The 22,064-nt window shown below is 37.6% G+C and overlaps 3 protein-coding genes across 5 annotated transcripts; all 3 read right to left on the bottom strand.

Moving 5' to 3' along the window:
* Positions 1–1,243: 1,243 nt before the first annotated feature.
* On the bottom strand, positions 1,244–3,244 carry LOC120006508. Of its 2 annotated transcripts, XM_038856563.1 has the most exons (3): positions 2,819–3,244; positions 2,683–2,738; positions 1,244–1,640 (listed from the first exon to the last, which is right to left on the bottom strand). In XM_038856563.1, exons 1-3 carry the CDS (start codon positions 2,827–2,829, stop codon positions 1,396–1,398), a joined length of 312 nt encoding a protein of 103 aa, XP_038712491.1. In that variant the 5' UTR covers positions 2,830–3,244; the 3' UTR covers positions 1,244–1,395. The 2 variants fall into 2 exon arrangements, 1 of the variants encoding a protein (XP_038712491.1); XR_005470027.1 differs by lacking the exons at positions 2,683–2,738; positions 2,819–3,244 and adding an exon at positions 1,800–2,421.
* A 1,345-nt stretch (positions 3,245–4,589) lies between these two features.
* Positions 4,590–7,270, bottom strand: LOC120005444 (AP2-like ethylene-responsive transcription factor At1g16060). The gene is made up of 8 exons (XM_038855068.1): positions 7,101–7,270; positions 6,907–6,989; positions 6,757–6,765; positions 6,571–6,659; positions 6,092–6,165; positions 5,905–5,955; positions 5,619–5,695; positions 4,590–5,128 (listed from the first exon to the last, which is right to left on the bottom strand). Exons 1-8 carry the CDS (start codon positions 7,268–7,270, stop codon positions 4,590–4,592), a joined length of 1,092 nt encoding a protein of 363 aa, XP_038710996.1.
* Positions 7,271–8,542: 1,272 nt separating this feature from the next.
* On the bottom strand, positions 8,543–21,435 carry LOC120005368 (protein TSS-like). 2 transcript variants are annotated; one of them, XM_038854967.1, is made up of 23 exons: positions 20,807–21,435; positions 20,573–20,634; positions 20,272–20,364; positions 19,860–19,932; positions 19,362–19,718; positions 19,161–19,225; positions 18,953–19,084; positions 18,778–18,819; positions 18,171–18,695; positions 17,927–18,084; positions 16,848–17,370; positions 16,513–16,575; positions 16,324–16,425; positions 15,355–15,666; positions 15,164–15,256; positions 14,948–15,049; positions 14,754–14,858; positions 14,529–14,662; positions 13,341–13,524; positions 12,246–12,377; positions 12,049–12,161; positions 11,361–11,439; positions 8,543–11,254 (listed from the first exon to the last, which is right to left on the bottom strand). In XM_038854967.1, exons 1-23 carry the CDS (start codon positions 20,874–20,876, stop codon positions 9,005–9,007), a joined length of 5,769 nt encoding a protein of 1,922 aa, XP_038710895.1. In that variant the 5' UTR covers positions 20,877–21,435; the 3' UTR covers positions 8,543–9,004. The 2 variants fall into 2 exon arrangements, with proteins under 2 accessions (XP_038710895.1, XP_038710897.1); XM_038854969.1 differs by having other exon boundaries at positions 8,543–11,251; positions 20,807–20,876.
* Positions 21,436–22,064: the final 629 nt, after the last annotated feature.

The raw sequence follows: 22,064 nt of genomic DNA, 5'->3' as shown, positions 1-22,064 counted from the left end.
TCATAAATTTTGAGTCCAGGCCCACTTGTTTGGACATTTTTGGGCTTTATCATTCCTATGGCTAGACTAGTCCATTGGGCTGTGGCCCATATCTAGCTATCAATACCCCAATTGGATCCGCTCCAAATTTAAATCAAAAGGCAAGGGACTCGTTTAGGCTTGCAAACAAACCCCAAAATGGCTCCAATCAGACTAGACTAGTTGCAGACTCTAATTGACAAAGACAATCTACCCACCCACCCACCCACCCACCAATGACCCTCCCAACCAGGAACAAACATCAATTTACCCTTCAAGCCTCTTCAGCAACATATTTGATTATTTTCTATAGCCAAGGAAGAAAAGCTGCCGCTATGGAGACGCCAAATTCGATTACACTCTCATAAAGTCGCAATGGCCACCAAAAGCAAAAATTGAATAAGCGTACAAAAACCCAAAAAGTAGGCAAATGAAATTCCATTTCTAGAGGCACTTCGGATCCTTCTATCAACCCCCTAACCCAACTTTCCAGGAAAAATTCTATCTAATCTAAATCCTCCCTTGATGGTTTAAGCAGTAGAACAGAACTAGACAATCACGTGCATGGCAAGAACCCAAAATCGCTGTGGGAGTGCAGAGTCATTGGACGTTCCTATGGGGCCTTTCGTCAGCAGAAGCTCAACTTTCTTGTCTTGGGCTCTGTTTTTCCTGCTCAGTCTTTTCAATATTTAATGAGGTTATAGACACTCTAGAGGAGTAGAGGGGGACCTAGACCGGCAGTTTCAGTGTTCCCGGACCCAAAACCAGGCACCATAGCCTCAAATTGTCAGTCTTTACCACCCACAGCGGTAACAACAAACCCAAAAACATGAATCTCCAAACAGAACATTCAATCGGCCTATTGCATTGAAAGAACAATGAACACCATGAGAATGAAAGCAGAGCTGCATAAGGTATATAGCATGTAGAAGGAAAGGAAATGGTCCAAATGTCCAATACATTGATGATTTGAACAATAACTGTCAACCCACCTCACATTTCCCAAGAAAATTAAATAACAATAAAAGGGACAGAAGCAAGAACTGACAGTGATTTGAATTGATAAATGGATCAGTGTTGCGGGGCATCTTTTAGGATCTCTGAAAAATTGAATACTTCACTCCCCCATCGAACTTCTTTGCCCTCTGGTTAGTGTAATTTCTTGCTTTTACTAAAGCAAATGGGGGGAGTTTGCCTCAAGCATGAGTAAAAGAACAAACCCAAATGGAACCAAAAGAGGCCAACTAAGCAATGCTTTTCCATATGAACATTCTCAGCTTAAAAAACAAAAGCAATAAATGATACAAAATTATATCACAACAACAAAATTAAGATTGAGCCATTCAGCCAATATCACTACCACCACCACCAACATTGCTACCAAAAGCAGAGGAAGCAGAAGAGCAGAAAGAACAGAACTTGTTGCAGGGAAACTACTTGAGAAGTTGAGATTCTACAACCCATCAGGCTCCAGAAACCCATTTGCTTCAAACCCATCTTCATGAAGAACCCAAGATAGGAATCGATCTCCCCAATTGAAGCAGCCAGAGCCTTCATATTCTCCGACCAATCTTGTCCAAGCCCCAATAACCTCCACCACCAACAGCAGCAGAACCACAAACCTATCATCAGATACCAACACAAACAATGAGGGAAAGTAGGGTTCTTGAAATTCCCACCTCCAAAATTGCAGAAATAAGAGTAATTTGTGGGGGAGCAGAAGGAAAGATTGATAGAAGAGAATGTCACCAGAGGACGTGTCAAGGACATGAAAGGTTTACCTTTGTGGGTGTTTGAGTGTCCACTGGGCACAAAACATAATGAGGCCAAGGAAATGAAGGCAAGAAATAGAGAAGATGGTGTGGGCATATGGGTTTTCTTTTTTTTAATTGTTGTCTTCAATTTCAAACTCTTTTACTTCTCATTTACCCTTTACTTGCTCCAGAAGCCCAGATTAGCTAGATTTGCGCAAGCAATCTCTGTCCTCTTCCCATTTCCTTGCCATCCTTCATAAACCCACAAAATCTAAGGAATGGCCCCTGAAACTACACATGTAAACAAACAAATTCCATGTGGCCTGACTCTCCTGACCCAAACAGGGCACTATTGTCGAGGCTAAATTCATCGAGACCACCAGAGAGTTACCCTACACAAAGACAGTCTTTCTTAGCCTAACATTCATTTGTGGTTTCTAGGGGTGCCTTTAACCTTTAAGCTTTAAGCTGCTGCTGCTCTCTACACTTTAGGGGACCTTGTTGACCACTTCGTCAAACATTGCCACTCCTCCTTGCCAACTTGTGGGGTCCATCTGAAAGTTGTGGAGGGTGATTTAGTCATTTCATCAAAGTACCCCGGATTTTACGTATTCAGGTTATGTGATGACTGATGTGAGTTGCTTGCATGGGTAATCAAAGTATTTGTGGAGAGGCAAAAGCTCCTTTATAATACGAGGATGCGATTGGACACGTGTACGGTGAGGAACTAGGGATGCACAATAATAGCGCAATAGAGGTGAGTAAATGCTTTTATCATAATAGAGAACACTGGAACAGAGGACAGCAAGAGACAGAACGTCTGTGGAACAGTCAGAAAACAGAGGGGAAAAAAAAAAAAGCCAGAGGATTTTTATTTTTTTTTATCCAAAACAGAGAAAGAGAGTGGTACCTGAAGGGGAATCAAGATTTTTTGATCGGACGGTCCTGATCAAAGCATTTATAGACCTGCAAAGCATAACCCACATCAAAAGAGAAGAAATTTTAAGAAAAAAAGGTTGTAAGAAGAGAAAATACAAGGTCTTTACCCTTTACACATTGGGATTTCTCGGGAAAAATTAAAATGATGATCTGGGTTGTCTTTGATTTGAAGCTTTTCTTTGTGGTACAAGCTTTTACTAAAAGGAAGGTCTGTGGAGATAAAAGGCTAACAGTGCGACATTAGAAATGCATCAGTTCTGGTCTGCACGAGTAGGAAAAGAAAGAGGGGACCAGTTTCAAAGATATCAGTCTTTTTCAACCACAGAGCTTCATCTGTTCGTGATTACTTCTTTTGTGATCCTTGAGAGAATCAAAAGAAGAGTGTTGTGCTTGAATTGTTGATACAGAGAGAGAATAATACATCAGGTAGCTCAAGAAAAACGCAGGCAGAGAGAAATTGAAGCGAACAACAAAAAGATTCAAAGAGGGTTTATCTTTAACGTTGATGGTTTAGAGAGAGAGGAAAAGGGAGAAGTGTGAGAGAGAAGAAGTTGCGGTACCGGTAAAAGCTGGTCTATCCGATTCAACAAAGACTTTAAGTTTAACAGTAAAAATAAATATATTTAATTAGTTTTAAATCCATATGTTATATTTATAATTTTAATAGGAGGAAAAAAAGAGAGTTGCTTTTTACACTTTAGTATACTTTAAAGTATAATTACTGGGGAAACAAATACATTTTGAATAGCGGCGGCACTCTCTTTACTTACTCTGCTTTTTAAAGTGAGTCAGAGAGACTGAGATCATAATAAGTAGTTTAATTATCTTAATAATATATATTATATATATATAAAATGATTATATTATGTCGAGATTTCTTGATTATTTGTTATTTTTTGTGTGTTCCGATAATAAATATTTGATGCATAATGATGCAGGTCTTATATTTGATAGAGATCGGTCTTGCTTGATACGAAGGAGAAGCCAAGATTCTTGATTTACCATCATTATTTGTTTTGTAACTTGATTTAGTCTGGTGTTTGTAATTTTTTTTTTTAAAGAGCAAAAGTTAATAAGCACCTTCACTGACTCTGCCTGTTTAATGACAAGTCTAAATCTTAACCCTATTCTTATTCTAAATTTACCATATGCCATGTGATTCGGATTCGGATCCGAACCATCCGGCTGTGTCATTTTTTATTGGGCTGAGGTTAGAAGCAGTGGATCTGCGATCTGCAAGTACAACGTATTTATTTTAGGCCCAAATTTCAGATCTCTCATTTTGATTGGTCTGACAGGTCCTCTATAACTTGGTCCCGCTTTTCGTCTCAAACGGGCCTTACAAGTTTATTTGGGCCCGCTGAAGATTATTAAAGTTTATTTTGGGCCGATCCGAATGGCCCATGTTTAAACCCAAAAAGCTCGTTTAAATATTAATATTACAATTAAATCCAATAAGAAGATGAGTAAAAACTAAAAATTCTCTTGTTCAACTGATAAAACTAAATATTATCTCTTTTCACTACAAATAATAATACGAAATATTTATTATTGGTGGTAACAACCTGCAAGTTACAGCTTATTGATATGAAAAATAAACAAATACATGACTTTATTCCTCTCTTTTTTTTTTTTTTCATCTACAAATAAATTAAAACAGTGAAGTACTTACTCGCAATGGCTATAGGCCTTATAGCTGGACTTTTGAAAACAAATTCCTTTTCCTCTCTTCCTTTAGAAATTAATCAAACTTATATGAGTCTATACTCCTCTATTCAAAAAAATAATAATAATAATTTATGTAACTTAACAAATACTATATGAATAGTAATCAACGCCAAACATACCCCACTTCTTCGTCCGGATAGTGTTACCCTCTTAAGGTTCAAAATCACACTGAAACATCGGTGGAACGTACGAGTTGAGCTCCCCAAAAATAAATTCTTCTTCATCTATATAACCACCCAAGTCCGAACACTCAAAATACGTTTGTATTTCCTCGTGAGAACTACATCTTTGTGGCTCCAAGTCCAAGGTTGTCTCCAGATTGTCTGTGGCCGACGTCATCTCAATCATTTCCTTAAACTTTGATGACTGAAGAAGGAGCCCTAGTGCTGATGTGGCAGATGCAGGACGCGACTGAGTCAATGTGGGTTCACATGAAGTGTTGGGATAAATTTCTTGGCTTCCAAGAAAGGTTGATCCAATCGGTTCCAGGTTTGGAGTTAAATGAGCTTCTGGGTTATGGTTAGGATTAGGGCTTGGATGAGAATTTGTATGAATGTCATTGTTGGTGTTGTTTTGATTGGGTTTGAGCCACTTGATGTACCGACTAAGGTCAAAATTGGTGACGGCGTTTAGTCCACGGTACTCGATCGCCGCCATGTCATATGCGGTGGCAGCTTCTTCTTGTGTTGCTGCAAAACAAACAAACCAAGTAAAAATTCAATTTCCAGGGTCTATAAGAATGCTAATTGAAAAGAGAATTGCCTGCTAAAAGCTTAAAACTTCAAATTTTGGGGCTAACACTAATGTTGGAAAAATCGAGAACAACATCATTTAAGTTTGACATTTGGATATCAAGTCTGGACTTAAACTCGGATCATTAATCCCGAGCGCACATAAGTTTTTCGCTTGACAATAGAGTAAATTAGGTCAAATCCCAAATCGTGGGGCCATAATGATATTGTTTATGGTGAAAATCAACCTTTCGAATTCATACAGTTTGATCCCAAAGAGATTCAACATTAGGTTATCAGTTATCACTCAAGCGGTTAAATAATTTATATTAGCCAATTTTGTTGTGATTATATATAGCTTTAAGTATTACTTGATTAATATAGCTTTAAGTATTACTTGATTAATATAGCTTTAAGTATGATAATTAACTAAAGAGGGATTACATACCGTATGTCCCGAGATAGAGGTATTTGTTGCCGAATACTCTACCGATCCGAGCTTCCCATCTACCATTGTGATGATGTCTGCATCATTTGAAATTAATTTTGTATTAAGGATTTGGCTAACTACTTGAAGTAATTAATGGAAAATAATAGATTAAAAGAAGAAATTGAGAATAAATAGCATTAATTTAAACCTTTAATTAATTTAAATGAGAAGTCACCAAAACAATTTCTTAATTAATTTTTCAAAAAAAAAAAGGAGTAATGTAGGTACATGTATAGTTATATACCTTGCAACACCTCTATATTTTGAAACACCTCGAGAAAACCCACTACTTTTCCTGGAAAATTAATCAAGAGTCAAGTCAATATACTGATAAAAAAAGAAGAAGAAAAGATTCAATTGAGTATTATTGAACATGAATTTGAAATCCATGATCACTAACATCAACTATGAATGAACAAATTAAGCCTGACCTTCTCAATGATCCAATATATTCTTCTCTGGATTGACCCTCCATTTCTTTCAATGCTTCTTCATAAGTCCATACCTTTTTCCGTTAAGCACATGCAAGAAGTTACTGATTGTTAGTTATAAATTATAATCATCTATACATATTACATAATCATGATTAATATGATTATGATCAATTAAAAAGCAAGCATATATATATATATATATATATATGTAATTGTGGATGTGAAAATTGGGGTTTTTTATTCTTTCATTTTAGGCCAGTTGAGGTATATATTGTGCACTTTGGATCCTATTTGGGCACCAATTTATCACGTGGGTACTCACTCTCCCAAACTAAGAGGTTATGAGTTCGAGTGGTGATTCTTGAAATAAATACATGCATGCCCGAGAAAGATCCACAGCACACAATACCTCAAGTGGATTGAATGTCAAGGTAAAAAAAACCTGATTTCTGCATCGACAGTAACTAATTAATTACCGGAAAATTAAGTATAGTTTCTGGACCCCAATACTTAAGTGCTGCTAAGTCATAAGCATGGGCAGCTGCATCTTCATCATCATATGCACCTGAAAAATGCCATTCCATCACAATCAGAACAAACCCTAGATACTACTAAATCAAGAATTTCACTCAAAATAGAATTAATTCATGACATTAACCTACCAAGGTAGACTGCATAATTATATGATCGAACCATCGCGCCGCCACGGCCGAAAAGATGAAAGAACACATATCATCAGTAACATCATCGTTTCAAAAACTAGTTAGTGATCGATGTGATTGATCGATCATATACAAATAATTAAAACAAACCTTGTCTTCCTTTCTTGTTCTGTGATTCATTCCAGCAGTTCTTGTCCCACAAGTGAGCTTCATACCGGCCCGTCCACCGGTGTCTGAAACAACACAACAACAACATCATCATCATCATCCTCCCACATTGGACAAACAAACAAGATCAAAACAAACATGAATGTAATCAAACATTTTTGATAATAATTAATCACCTTGTAACGCCTCGATAAATGGAGCTACGTTGAGGAGGAGAGTCTCTTGGTACACTCCTCCTTGTTCTCTTCACCTTTGTAACACCATCACTAGCAGTAGTTGTTGGTGTGACACCATTGTTGTTGTCGTTGTTGTTTCTCTGGCTCTTCTTCTGTGATAACTTCGCCATGAAAAAATATTGGGTTTTGATTGCAAGAAGAAGAAAGTAGAGAAAGTGAGAGATATTGATAATAATATTTGAGTCCTCCAATTAATGAATTAAGAGGGTTTTAAAAGGAAAATAGAGGGGAGTTGGAATTTGGAAGTCTGTGATTTGTCAATATTTTTTTATTTAATAGCCGGCAATTAAATTGAATAAGATAAAATTGATTTCTAAATGTGGCCAGGCCGACTACAACCGGCTCATTCTAGTCCTTTGTTTCTTGTTATTACCCAACTTTGTGTTAATTGTGTGCTGTTAATATCATATACATTCATCTCTTTTGACCTTATATGCCCTGTTTAATTATAAACTAATTAACGATAATTCTATCTCTATCTATATATCTTGTTAAAGCTGTTTTAATATAAAATATTAATATTTAAATTTTTATCCAAAAAAAGTCAATGTATAATAATAAATTGGTGTACAAATTTGTTAATTCCATGACCAAATATATAATTTCATGCAAATTAAGTTTTTATCTCAAATGTCTTGATTTTATTTATGATTGATTTTATATCGAATATCCAAAGGATAAACTTGTATGATATTATTTTTGGTTATAAAAAAAACTTATCGTTGATTGATTCATCATACATGGTTTTGGTCATCAACAGAATTTATGTTCATTGATTCAATATGTGTTATATAGATCATACATATATACAAATTCTTATCTTGTCTGAAAATTTATTTTGTGAATATAATTATATGCATATATGATTTGACAATTTACATAGTATATATTGTTTTGTTCTTTCCAAAGTGTAGTGTCTTATCATTTGTCTTCAGTTACCAGATATGAAAGTTTCTTCATTCTTCGCCCGGATTACCATGCCTTCTCCTGCCGCCCCAACAAGCGGACACTTTTATCTCCCTTCCATATCTGTGCTCGGAGTCCTTGCTATTATCACCATTCTTTCGCCAGCTCTGGCTGCTCCCAGTTTCCCATGGTTTAGGGCATTTCTTCCTCATCATGGGATTCTCAGGGGTTATCTCTGCATCACATGCTGTTTCATCACTTCACAGGGGGCATCCACACATATTTATATCCTCCTGTTGGTACTTAAATCCCAGAAATACTTGATTTCTCATCGGATTAAACTTTTCGCTTTGATCTGCCATAAGAGAGATCTAACAACCCACTAAGTAATCAAACCTGGACTATTAGTAAGCATGGATCTATAAGAGCTACCTTCCATTCCAGAATTAGTCGGATGACTAATCATCTGCAAAAAGTTTTTCTGTACATCCAAGAAAATGAAAGCTTTATTGCTGAAGGCCTTTAATGTAGTGATCACCATTCAGAGATTCTGAAAGTAGAAATTCTCCTAAGTTCTATTTTTTAAACTGACAATCCACCAAAACTATATTACAAATATTAACAAAAAGATTATTAAAGTGCCAATGAATCACTCAACCGATCCTTTCATGGTTGTGGTATGTTTCTTTCCACATACCAGCCTCTTAACGATTCCTCTATCTCAAAGAGGCAAAACAAACCGCATCAGTAACTATTCACATGCCTGTATTTACTGTCAGTAATGTAAGGCGTTTCTTACAATGAACTCTTCTGGTCATCTAGGCATCTCCTCCTCCTAGGACTCCAAGTTCATTAGCATTTCTCTTGCCTTCCAGAGCGATTCTGCCTACCCTGCAAAAGTATGACTTAGCATCTTAACAAAAATTCAAAATCTTCCTTCAACTTGTAACCTCAACGATCTCAGCTTCATTATCACTATAATCTCCCCAACACTTGCTTGGTTTTTCCTCGACTGGTATGTCGCTGCTGGGTTCTTTTACTGCATTATTATCGGCTACTCCCATGACGGTTGGCACTTGGTCAAGTTCAGGATGAGCATTTCCATCATGATTATCTCCCCAACACTTGCTTGGTTTTTCCTCAGCTGGTATGTCACTGCAGGGTCCTTTTACCACATTACTATTGGCCACTCCCATGACAGGTGGCACTTGGTCAAGTTGGGGATGATCATTTCCATCATGATTTTCTTGCGCTTCTTCCTCACTTGAGTGTTCTTGAACTTCAACTTGCATCAAGGGATCATCGGTACCACCCTCCTCTGCTGCAGCTACATTTTTGGTTTCACCACAAATTTCAACAGTATCAACCGTAGGTGATTCTACTGAATTGATTGGGTTTACAGGGAACCCGTTTTGGGTAATTGGAATACCATTCAGTGATGTTGGATATCCATTTATTGATACTGGACTTCCATTTAAGGATATGGGATAACCATTTGGAGACACCGGAACATCATTTGGGCTAGTCATAAAGCCATCGGGAGAAACTGGATAGCCATTGGGAACCCAAGGTTGGCCAGGTACAAATTCAGCCGCATGAGGGTTCATTATTCTTGGAGGGCTCAAGGGATTTCCATCTCCAGTATGTTCACCATTACGGAAGCCCACTTTGTTACGTGGACCCCGATTCCCAGATCTGTTATATCCACCAGACAGCCTGGGACCGTATGGAACTCTAGCAGTTGCAGATTGATTAGGGGATCTACGGACAGGATTAACTGCAATGATAGGAGGAATGTTCACTGGCGGGGGCAGAATTCCTCCATAATCTTTGAATCCTAGAACATTAACCGAGCCAAAAACAGGAATCATAGATGGATTGAAAGGTGGTGCTTCTGCAGAGAGCTTCTTGGTTGTCTCCTTTGCAGCTTCTGTTTCATCGTGTTTTTCTCGTTCAGTAGGCGATGCTTTAGTACCCATACAGCCAGTGGCTAGATCATATAAACTTTCATCCACCTTCTTTCCATTTAGACTAGAAGCATCTTTAACTGGCAATAAGGTTGCATTTTCAGTTTGTACAGATAGAGGTTCTAGATCAGGGGAAGCTTTTCTTGCTTCCAAGCCTTCACTGCCAGGGCCAATAGTGCTCGAATCCATCATGTTATCTAAATTCTCAACTTCTGAGACTACGACACTAGGAGTTTCTGTTTCAGTAACTTCGGCATCAGCATAATTTACTTCCATTGTTCCACTTTCAGTTTCAATGTTATTAACAGTGGCATTCTTTATCTCATCCATGAGCTCTCTTGCCACTGGATCCCCCAAGTTTGTTTTTTTCTCTTCATCAATAGGGCCCTTTTTCTCCTCCCCAGAAAGAAGGGGCTGGTTTTCTTCTATTGGCTTTTGAACTTCTTCCTCTGAATCCTTTGGTGTTGCCAGCTTGCCCAAAACCATCTCAGAGGCAGCTGTCTCGTGCCTCACCAAAGGGTTTGGATCCGTGGGAATATTTCCCTTTGGCAACTGTTCAGCCACTGCCTTCACAATTGTTCCTGGTGGAGCCAAAGCAACTTCTTTGTAGGAGAAAAGCTTTCCAGCTGCCTGTACATTGATTGAACTTGCTGTTGAAATTGAATCAGACTTGACAACTTGATCAGCTGAAGCTGGGCTAGCTGGTGCAGACTTTGGGTTAGCCAATTTCTCTGCTCCACCAGATGAGATACTACGGTTATTTGGCTTCGGACTGGAGCTTGCACTTTTAACAAACTTTTTGGTAACAGAATGGATAGGGACAGCATTTTCATTCGAAGCAGCATTTGGAGAAGTGAAATTATTGGGTTTCCCATGGTATCTTGATGGCTGGGATATGTTCATGAAATTAGTATTCAGTTTAGGTAGACTTGACTTTCTTGAACTAGAAGTCTTGCGACCAGTTTGTGTGCGACCTCTGGGAACAGCCTCTTGCCATCCCTCATCTGAATTGTCATCTTGCACCATATCAGCATTCAATGTTGACTGATCTGCATAACTTGGTTCAGGATTTTTGTCGATGGGTTCAGATAATCGAATTTCAGATTTATTTTCTTTATCACTTGAATTCTGCACTGTGGGATAAGTTGGTGACAATGTTTCATCCTTCTGATATTCATTTGAGATTGTATCCAAGTTAAGTCCGGTTTTGTCTTTAACCTGCTACAAGAGGGGTTAATAATTATCAGTTTCTTTCATAAATGAGGGGTAAAAAAAGAGAGGATTAATAAAATTCAATCTACAAAAAAGAAAATTAGGGGTTCCTGACCTTTGCACGGGCTTTCTTTTGGGCTTCCCTTGCTTTCACATCTGCATCAGGGGTTATATAATCCAACAGGTCTGAAACACTGACCCAAGACATTGAAAATTTACATTTTGTTGTAAGCATAAAGTAAGATCAGAGTAAATAGAAGAAAATTGCAATCTCAAACTTCAAACAATAATTACTTTTCCTAAGAAATTCTCTTTCTTTTTGTTTTTTGCTAAGTTATGAGGTTGTATTCTTAATTTTTTAAGGGAGGGGGAATAGAACCTTGCCCCTTGCCCCTTGTGCAAATGTAAGGATGCTAAGATGTTCTCAAAAGCTTATGATTCATTCAATAACATTTAGATAACATAGCAGCATACATTTTAGGTAACCAATGGCCCACAGCAACACACAGGAAAAAGCCATCAAAGCATATGCTAAGAACATCATATGATAATCATATTAACTGCATTTGACATGACTACAAATGGGTTAACTTTTATGATGAATCATGTACACCCATCATGAGTCGGCATAAATAATTATGCCAACAGAAGGCAGGCTAAATGAAGATAAGCATGCACTGGGCACATACAATTAACAATTTGAATACATGCTTCCAGTAGTCCATATAATATAACAGACTTTCTTTTCCGTACTGAACTATAGGGATTAATCTGAAACTGATAATAACATTCTTAATAATTACCTTAAATGACCTTTACTGGAGATTGAGGCATCAGGCTTTGGAGTACCATTGCGTGCAGCTTCTTGCTGCTCAAGAGCCTTGGCTTCAAAGTACTCAAGCCATGCAGTCGCATCCTAAAAAAGTTTGTTGTTTACATGTGTAGAATAAATTGCCATACTAAACAAGCCTTGATTGTTTTACGATGAAATTGATCATACTTGTGTACGTAGATCCTCAGACCCAAGTTTGGCCCGCAGTATCTGAAGGGTAGTTTGCTCATGCTGAACACTTAAGGAGTATGCTTCCATCAATGAGAGAGCAATCGCTATAGCATGGTAGCTGGCAGCAGTCTGAAGAAACCAAGGTGGGTGAAATACAGAAGAATACAAGCCTCGCGTATAATACAAGGAGCAGGATTGAGTTCACAAGATGCTGAATAAATGAAAAAAAAAATTATCTATGATTGGGGATTTTTTGGCCAGGTGTAGAGGTGTAGAAAGAATGCTCGAGATTAATAAGCTAGGAATAATCTTCTTTTTTTTTTAAACCAACATGTCTATCAAATTTAACTGGCATAGAACCCACCAGGCCATTATCTCACCCAATCACACTTCCACCATGCTTGTTTATAAGTATATTACCAGCTCTAGTAACAATCTCATTTTATGGTTTATTCAGTAAAACTTGGTCGTTGGACGACCCCAAAGCATTTTATGTAACAGTTTCTCAGATTGAAGTTCACTCAACATTTAGTTGGAATAACCATTCTTCCCACAAAAATATTGAACTCTGAATTTGCCAAAAAGCCATTTCTTACCCTAATATCAACTTCTTAATCTGTACCCACTTAAATTTAATTGCTTGGTGCAGAAAAGGAAATCCAGAAACCATTGCAGAAAACCAAAATTACTTGGGTCTTCATCAAGCTCAATACAAAGAACAATATTGTCTTGCTCGCTTCAAGGAAGCAACCAAAATGAATTCAACAAAAACTTTAGCATTGCTAGCTAACAAATTACTTGATGTTTGAATCTGGTAAGGAGTTCTAACAAAAACTTTAACCATCTTCAGTATTGCTGTAATTTAGGTTGGATAAGTTAAAGTGAAAAGAATTCGGGTGACAATCTGCAAATCTGGACTCCGATCGTGTAGTTCAAGCAATTAGCTAAAAAGAAAAAGTCACAGCCATATTGAATATGTTTTCAACTTTTAATCCTACTTCGAAATTGTAATGGACGAAAGCAATAACCTTGATGTATCAAAATACTCATACAAACAACTGCATGCAAGATGTAAGGGTGGAGAAAATGTACCTGTATGTGATCAGCACCAAGTAACCTTTGGTTACACTTTAGAGCCTCATGGAGGTATCTAAGAGCAACATGGACATTTCCCAAACCTTCTTCCATCATCGCTACGTTGATATAGGTAGCAGCCGTATTTGGATGAGAAGGCCCACATGTTAAATGCAAAAGATACAGTGCACGGTTGACATACCTGAAATTATGGAACATTGCATGGAAATCAAAAGCGTTATTGAATGTGTGCTACAAGTGTTTTTGTGAAATATATTAGAGGGGAAAAAATTAGATTTTTCAAGTGAAAAGAATGTCATAATATGTGGACACAAACATAAATTTATCAACTACTAGTGTATTTTATTATTTTTTTTTGCAGTATATCAATCAAAATATAATATGAATATTAATTACCAACAAGTATCTTTTCCCAACAAAGGATTTTTTTAAGAAATTCAGAAAAGATGCTCCAGAATAAATGTATAATGATGGTCACCACAAAAAAATGAATAACCGCCTCCAATTAAAATATAGTTTTATTTCGAAGACGAATATGTTATATGCCGTGAATAAGAACATTTGTGTTTGGAAACAATATGATCTGGGAGCCATGAAAAGATTATTTGATCAATCAGAAAATTTGACAGTGTCAATGTGTTTACAACTGGTATAATAGTTTTGGAATGCAGATAGTATAAATATTGAAAGCTTGAGTACACATTAGAAAATGAAATCATTTTCATCAAACTAACTACTGAGGTATAATAGATCCATGAGCTACATCTCAAGTTCACCATGATCTGATCCATGTGTTTGAAGTAGTGACTCCGAGGTTGCAGTGAAGCAATTTTTTCTCTAGGTCATACAGGATCATTTTAAGGAAAATATTAATTAGTGAAAGTAAAAAAAAGACTCCAAATATTAAATCTGTGAAATTTCTTCTTAATTTTCACCAAACTGAAAAGAAGCTGAGCTATAATATCTCAAATGCAAATATTAAATCCATAACATTTCCTCTTCTTTCCTCCATTGCTTGCAATTGTCTTTTCAATCATTGAACTTAAAGCCTAAGAAGCTGAAGAAATTAGTCATGTTACTGCAGGCATATTTTAAACATTTAACTACACAAAAGCAGTGACAGAAACATCAAAACAAATTGAAATCATCCAAGAAAGATACTCTGATTAGGAATATATGTAATACTTCAAGGCTAACTCTGTATGTTGAAGACGATAGTAGAAGACAGCAAGATCCCCATAACTTTTCATGGTATCAGGATGGTCAAGTCCAAGCTCCCTCTCATTAATATCCAAAGCCTTCTGCTGATAAATGGTCGCCTAAATACAAAGAATGAAATCACAACATGTGCTATGAATCACTACTCATCCAATGCCTAGATAGAAGAGCTTTAGAGTTAAGAATACCCACCTGATTAAAGTCTCCAGTATGATACAAAACAACAGCCAAAAGACTATATGCTCCAGCTGTCATTCGATGATAAGGACCACAAACCGACACAAGTTTTGAGAGTGCCTTCAAGATCAATAAGAAATTTAGTTCTATCATTTGTACAATGTCTGAAAATTTTTTGAATGTCAAAAATTGGAGAAGTTATCTCATACCTTAGTGCCATAGTTTACTGCATCCTCCAATTTACCTTTATCCAAGGAAGTTTTTGATGACTCCAATAGTGTGCGCCCATCAGCAGAGGAACATGCAACATGCTATGGGAACGACAAAATATTATCAAATTACAAAAATATTGTCAACTTAATGTAACATACTACAAGACCATTCAATCCCCAATTCCCCACTTTGTAAACCATTATGTATTTTACCTTATATACAGGGACCATGCTTATGATATCTGACCTCCTAAAAGGATTTGAATGGTCCATATCATAGTCCCTTGGAACAAGCTCAAGTCCAACCTGGAAAAAAAGGAAACGAAAAGAAGATAAATTCAACTAAGAACCGAAGGAATGTCTGTAATACCTTAGAAACATAGCAAATGGATCCATCATTGTACCTTGTGGGACAGACCACGAAGGATAGCATACTTTCTCAGGTCCTCGTAGCTTTCATTTTTCCAACACCACCCAAACCTCTTCAAGAGGAAGGTTTCCACCCACTTCCATTTTAGTTTATCAACATCTGCTTCAGCATTCTCAACTGGTGTGGTTCCCAACAATATATTTAAACATGATGCTATTGATGAAGCGAGGTCCCCGGCATTCTCAACTGCAGATACAACAGCTTGCAATATGTGTTTGTAGGCTCGAATGATCATCTCATGTATACAGAGCGATTGCACATGAGGAAGCTTGTCTGCAAGTTCAACCTATATTGATAGAAGTAATAAGACAGAAAGGTCTCAATCAGCTGCCTACATATATCCCCAGTAACATTTTGATAGAGAAAGTAAACCTTTTTGTTGGTGAAAAGTGAAAACAACAGGATTGCATATACATTTCTCTACATACATATAGCAATACCTAAAGAATAGAGATATAACAACTTGTAAGAACAGCTAGCATAAGTTTCAGGAACTCAAGTCACTACTGCCCTAGTGAATTAATTAATGTACTCAGAAAGACATAAGAGTCAACAGTGAATTTGAAGATATTTCACTAAAATAATTTATTCTCCCTTTCTTTCTTTCTTTCATTTTTGTTTTAAAAAATTTTTGGGTGGAGGGATGGGCTGACCTCTGCTGCGAATAACAACTCAACAACCAAGACAAGACCAAGGTTTTCCAGGACTAAACATCCCTAATAAAGCTAAAAGATTCCCTAGGCAGTGGAAAAGTAATGCCCCAGACAGAGTTTCAAAATGAAAGGCCAGCCAGTCTGCACATCTGAGTTGGTTCTCTCTGACGCCAAACCCAACCACATTCCCAGGATAGAAGTTCTTTAAAAGGAGGCACAATCCAACTTGATTACTGGGTGACAGGAGAAGAAAGAAAATTCTACAGAACAAAGAAATTTGAGAAAGTTACCACACGCCCCAAGGAACGCATTTGCAAGCCCCTAGTATGCATAAAATCTGTTAAAGTCCTGCCATCAACTGGAGAAAGCTCAAGAGATCCAAAATCTGCCACCTATTAAATTTGAAGCCACCCAACCATCTCAGGAGCACAATAATAATAATATTTTTTAAAAGAAGAGTTTATTGGTTAGGAACCCACCAGTTTTGGAAGAGCAGTGTCAGCATAGTATTGATGTGCCATTTCGATTAGATCCTCAGGTGACTGTCACAAGAAGTTTGCCAGGCCAAACGAAAGTCAAATTAAGTACAAAGCAGACAAGGAAATAAAAGAGTCAATCTTTCAAATTGCGTCGTCTATTCTGGTTATAGCAGCAGAATAAGTATAAACAAGGACTCGTCAACACTCAAAAACTTCAGGTAAATGCCAGTGGTGATGACTTACCTACATGAGTGTTAAAAAACTGTTTTCAGAATAAAAGCACAATTATTTGTGTACAAATAATGCACTTATTCATGTGGAAACAATAAGCATACCTTGAGGTGAAGACCAGTTTCTGATTCTTTAAGCCGTAAATATGCTGCTTCAGGAACCATTTTTTTCCACAGCATTTCCATTTCCCCCTCTTGTTTTTCCAATTCCTTATGATTGACAGTATATGACTTGTGGTTCGCATCAGTGTTCCCCGCTGGAACTTCCTTACCTAATTCATTTTTGCTGTTTCTGACATCTGCTTTCCTACAAATATCCTTTAGCAGTGCACCTTGCTTTCCAAGGCCCTTCACTGCAGGCTCAAGCTTAGTCTCTTCACTTTTTCTTGCCTCAGTTTTTCCTGATGCCTGATTTTGCAAATGTTGCACCCAACATGCTCCTAGCTCCCATCTGATGGACGAGTTTTTGTACGTAGTGGGATCTGTCTGCAACTTCAGTAAACTATCCTCCAGGATTTTCCTCACCAAAGACCTAGCGGAACACAAATTTTCCATTTCTGCACTCTGCAGGCGCTGTCCTGTACTGGAAAATTGTGGTGTAGAATACTTGTGCAATAGCATTCTCAAGCTGAAAGGTGATAACCAAACACCAGAATTAACATTAGAAGCCAATTACAGTTAGCTTCCTAATGTCTCTCTACACACTGCACATGATACCAGGAATCAATCTATGGATTTTGCTTTTATTTTGATAGCCAAGATGATGGAAGTCAGACTCCAAGTTTCCTTCACATGACACATGAGATTGACTCTACATCCACATTCATTCTCATTATTAATTTGTGCATTTTGCAGTCTTTGTTTAAATGTATTGTACATCTGCAAAACGCATGTAAATGCCCTATCAAGAAAGATTGGTGATATTTCCTTATTACACCAAAAGCTTCTGCAAACTCTGTCCAAAGGTACAAACTGTGAACAAAGATACTGGTAACCTGCATTTTTTTGAATGGTAACTTGCAATACATCTCAACAAGGCGGCTAATGATAACTAGTGCATGTCTGTGATTGTGCTCTTATAAGTGAGAAGAGTACAAGGGAGAAGTAGCATGCTCATATGTAATTAAGATGTTTCTTGGTCTCATATTGCATGATGACAAATAAGCTCAAGACAACTAACTAACCTGTTGACATTCAAAGCATTGGCACCTCCTTCACGCTGGTCTTCAATGTCAATGTCTTGTGGAATAGGATTTCCATCAAAATTCACTTCACCTGAAACTTTTACAACAGCGGTGTATCCACAATGTCTAACAATCACAACACCTAAAGTACAAGTATCCTGCAAACCAGAAGGTGGCGTCAGCAATTAAAACATCCAGCTTTGAAGAACTATTAAAGCATTCCAAGCAAGCATTTTTCACCCACATGAACTGCAGCACTTTCATCAGCAGTTATGCCTTTTAGCAAATTTCTCTGGGCAAGCTCTTCCTTTGACATTTCTAGAACCTGGCTTCCATCACTTTTACAGTCCAATTTTCTACTTGCATCAGGCATATCTCTCATAACCTTAATATTCAAATCTCCAACCTTTTCCTCGAGTAAAACTGGAGCAGTGGAATCATTTAGGCAGGATAGCTTATTTTCAATGATATTCTTGATTGCTGCAACTGCTTTGAAAACAGAAACGTCGACAAATAAATTGTGTAGCAAGAATGCTTTGCGATCCCGGATTTGCCTTTCCTCTGCAGTTTTACAAGGCATAGCAGCCAGAATCGCAAATTCTTTAGCCCAAGGCCTGTAATCATGTTTACCGCCTCTCCCTTGTCCACCCCCATTTCCTCCCCAATTTTCATCTTCCACGGGCAGTGAAGGGAAAACAGATGGGTTCTCAGCAACAAATGGAGGGACAACCCACGTATTGGCACGAAAGCCATAAGGCAGATTTCCGAACTGAAATAAAACAAATATCAATACTCAACCGTCTCATCTGATTCTTCACTACAAGCAAAAATAAATAGAGAAGTTGACATACTTTATTGTGCTCAGTGAAAGCTTTCATAAGAGTCTTGTATGCCTGCAAGGACACAATTTTGGTCCATTAAAATCCAAAAAATAAAAGAAGATGAAAAGATGGTTAGAGGATGAGAAATTTGTCAGGAAACATAACACAAGTATCAATCAAAACATAAGAATAAAAATAGACTTACTGCATCAAACACCCTGCTTGTTTGCTGCAGCAGACTAACCAGGGAGTGGCACAAAAGAGCCCGTTTCCCAGCAGGATAGAACCCTTTTCGTGAAGCTACGATAGTGGTTGGCTTCCCACTGCAAACTCGAATCTGAACAAAATTGAATGTATCATTAATATTCGAGTAAGCAAAATTGATAGAAAGGATCGAAGGATGGATCCCTTACATCAATCTGAAAGAAATCTTCTTCCAATTTATCCTCCAAGAATGGTCGAGTTGATTTTCGAATATCTACCACAGAAAACCAATCATAAACAACTCGAAAAACAATTCACGCACATACTCCCATATTTCCTATGTACACGAGCAACGATCGTAGGAACGCAAATATTTCGTGAGGAAACAGAGGCACGGAGAAGATACTCACATTGCACAGGCGGCGTGAGATTCGAGAACGAGAAGAATTCATAGAACTGACCGAGACGCAGCGGCGGACACAATGACACTGCGGAGGCCCTGTCCTTCGGGCTAATTTGCCCCCCTGCTCCGGCCGGTTTCTTATTGGCCTCTGCATCTGGTCCACTTCCGCTCTCTGGACCGGAATCCTGCGTGGCTTGGCTCTCGGGGTAACCGGAAGCTGATTCCTTAATTGAACCGGTTTCTTTAGAATTGGAAGGACCGGGCGTTTTGGGGGAAGAGGAGGTGGGGCCGAAGGAGGTGGTGCAGGCGACGATATCGAGGAGGCGACGGACGTGGGCGACGGCTTGCTCTTCTGTGTAGTCCTCTGCGACAATTAACAAATTTTAAAAAATAGTAAAACAAAATTAAAAAAAGTGATAACGGGTATGGTAATCCACTGGTGGTGGTGTACTGTATGATAATGTGGATGTGTGATAGTCTGCCGTTGGATGCGATTTTTTTTTACCTTGAACAACGCTGAGGTGGCAGGGTTTAAGAGACACGATGTCAACAGAATCTTTGAGCCTGGGTCCCCGAACCTGTGCGATTCACGTTCCTTAGTAGTCTAGTAGTCATGGTCGTTAATGTCGTTATGTTCAATCAAAACATTTTATATATTGTCAAAATTGCCAGCCTATATATCACTAGACATTAAAGTAAGAAAATAATAATTATATGCTGCCCATGTCAAAGTAAAAAAGAAGAATCCAACGGCAGTTAATAGATCATTCAATCATTGTTAAGAGAGGGAGTGGGGTGAATTCCTCTTGGGCCAAACGGTAGGTTTTAGATTCGATTCTCATGTCCAAATTACTATGTTAAGAGAAGAGAATGCATCATGCTCAACAAGAGAAGTTAAAAAAGCAAGTTAATATTACCTCGTGAGATAAGGAGAAGTTGGTCGAATGGCATGTCTCAACATGTACGGCTAGAAGTTTTTTAACATCTAGGATCCTGTCTGTGGATATGCCCTACATTCCAAACTTTGTCAGATATTTTTTATTCGAGAACGACAATTTATAAATTTATTCTTCAGACAAAAGATATAGGTCAAAATTCGGACCAATAAAACTAGCATCCACATAAATTAAGGCAAAACCCAACCCGACGTAAAACTAAAGAGAGACAATTACACAAGAAACTACTTTGGATGTGAAAGAAAGAAAGAAAATGTGTAACCTTGAGAGTAACTTGAGACTCGTCCGGTGTTTCAACTGTAATTTCGATTACAGTGGGTAAAACTGTATAAACAAAGACATTGAAACTTGATGAGATAAGGTTAGATTCTGGGTTCATACTTCTGGAAACATGACCGTTTCTTATCTTTTCCTTTCACTTTCCCAGGAAACAAACACACTCTTATTGGAAAAGGAAAAGAACAACTAATAATGTAAATAGAGATGGCATTCTCACCTTTCTCTTCCTTCTTCTTCTTATCTCCCTTGGCTTTATGTGGTTTAGCCTTGCCTGGTTTAGGAGCCATTGGACCACCACAAAGAGCTAGGATTGGCTATATATATATATACAGCAACAGATGCCTTACACTGTTGAAGATGATATCTATGAGACCCAATTGAATTTATCGACTAATTAATTTCCTCTGCATAACAGAGAGCTGCAAAGGAACCTCTCCGTCCAACACTCTTAAGACAAAAAGAAAAGAAAATTAACATAAATTAAGGAACTTTGACCATTTCTAGCTAATACCCAGCTCAGGAATTCAAATCAAACCCTGAAACAGCATATGCTCAAACAATAACAAAACAATGCGAGTAGGCACATTCAATCAACACTGGAAAAAACCCATTGAAAATAGAGAATTTTTTTTTTCTTTTTTAATAAGAAAAGAGAATCCAAGAAGGCTAATTTGAGATGGAACTGAGATTGGATTTTAGCTGTAAAAGTGCAAGTGAGAAAGGAAAAAGAAAAGAGAGTTGGGGGGTGGACAGAGGGAGGGAGTAGTGTGTAGTGTGTGTCTAATAAGAGGATATTGAGAGAGAGAGATGGATAGGATAAGGTGAGCCAGAAAGGGCTTTCTCTTGCACACAGTATTTAGTCTACAAGAGCCCAGCAATTGCAAGCCTCTCATTTCTTCTTATAACACCTCATCATCATCATCATCATCATCATCAATATCAGTCATCACAATCTCCTGCTCACATTTTTTAGCAATCTGGCTTTTTCTAGAATTGTAATCTTGTCATTGGCAAGTATATGAGACAACAGGGACAGTCTGTAGGGTTATCATCTGATTGGGTAAGAAGAACATCCACTCATTTTCCTTTAATTTGTTATATCAATATTTACTTTTAAAAAATAATAAACAATAAGTATGAATGATTCTAAACCGTTAAAAGAGAATACATCAAAATCTGAATGATTCTAAACTGTTAAAAGAGAGTACATAAAAATCTGAATGGTTCTAAACCGTTAGATGCAAAGTACGTGCAAGTTATCTCTTTTATAAGAAGTGTCTGTATGTGTGCATGCGTGTGTTGGGCTCACTACTTTTATAAACCGTGTTAGTTTTGCTCAAGTTTGTGCTTCTTATTCTGTGAAACAAAGCAGTCAAAAAAATACATATTTTGCTATGTATATACAGTTTCTGTAAATTTAGGTTTTATATAAGTTTTACAAAAAAATAGGACAATCCGTCTTGATAAATATGATG

This window comes from Tripterygium wilfordii, chromosome 9 (genome assembly GCF_013401445.1).
Source record: "Tripterygium wilfordii isolate XIE 37 chromosome 9, ASM1340144v1, whole genome shotgun sequence".
NCBI classification, from domain to species: domain Eukaryota; kingdom Viridiplantae; phylum Streptophyta; class Magnoliopsida; order Celastrales; family Celastraceae; genus Tripterygium; species Tripterygium wilfordii.
Note: the sequence above shows the minus strand (reverse complement) of the source record. Positions and strands in the feature narration are given on the sequence as shown.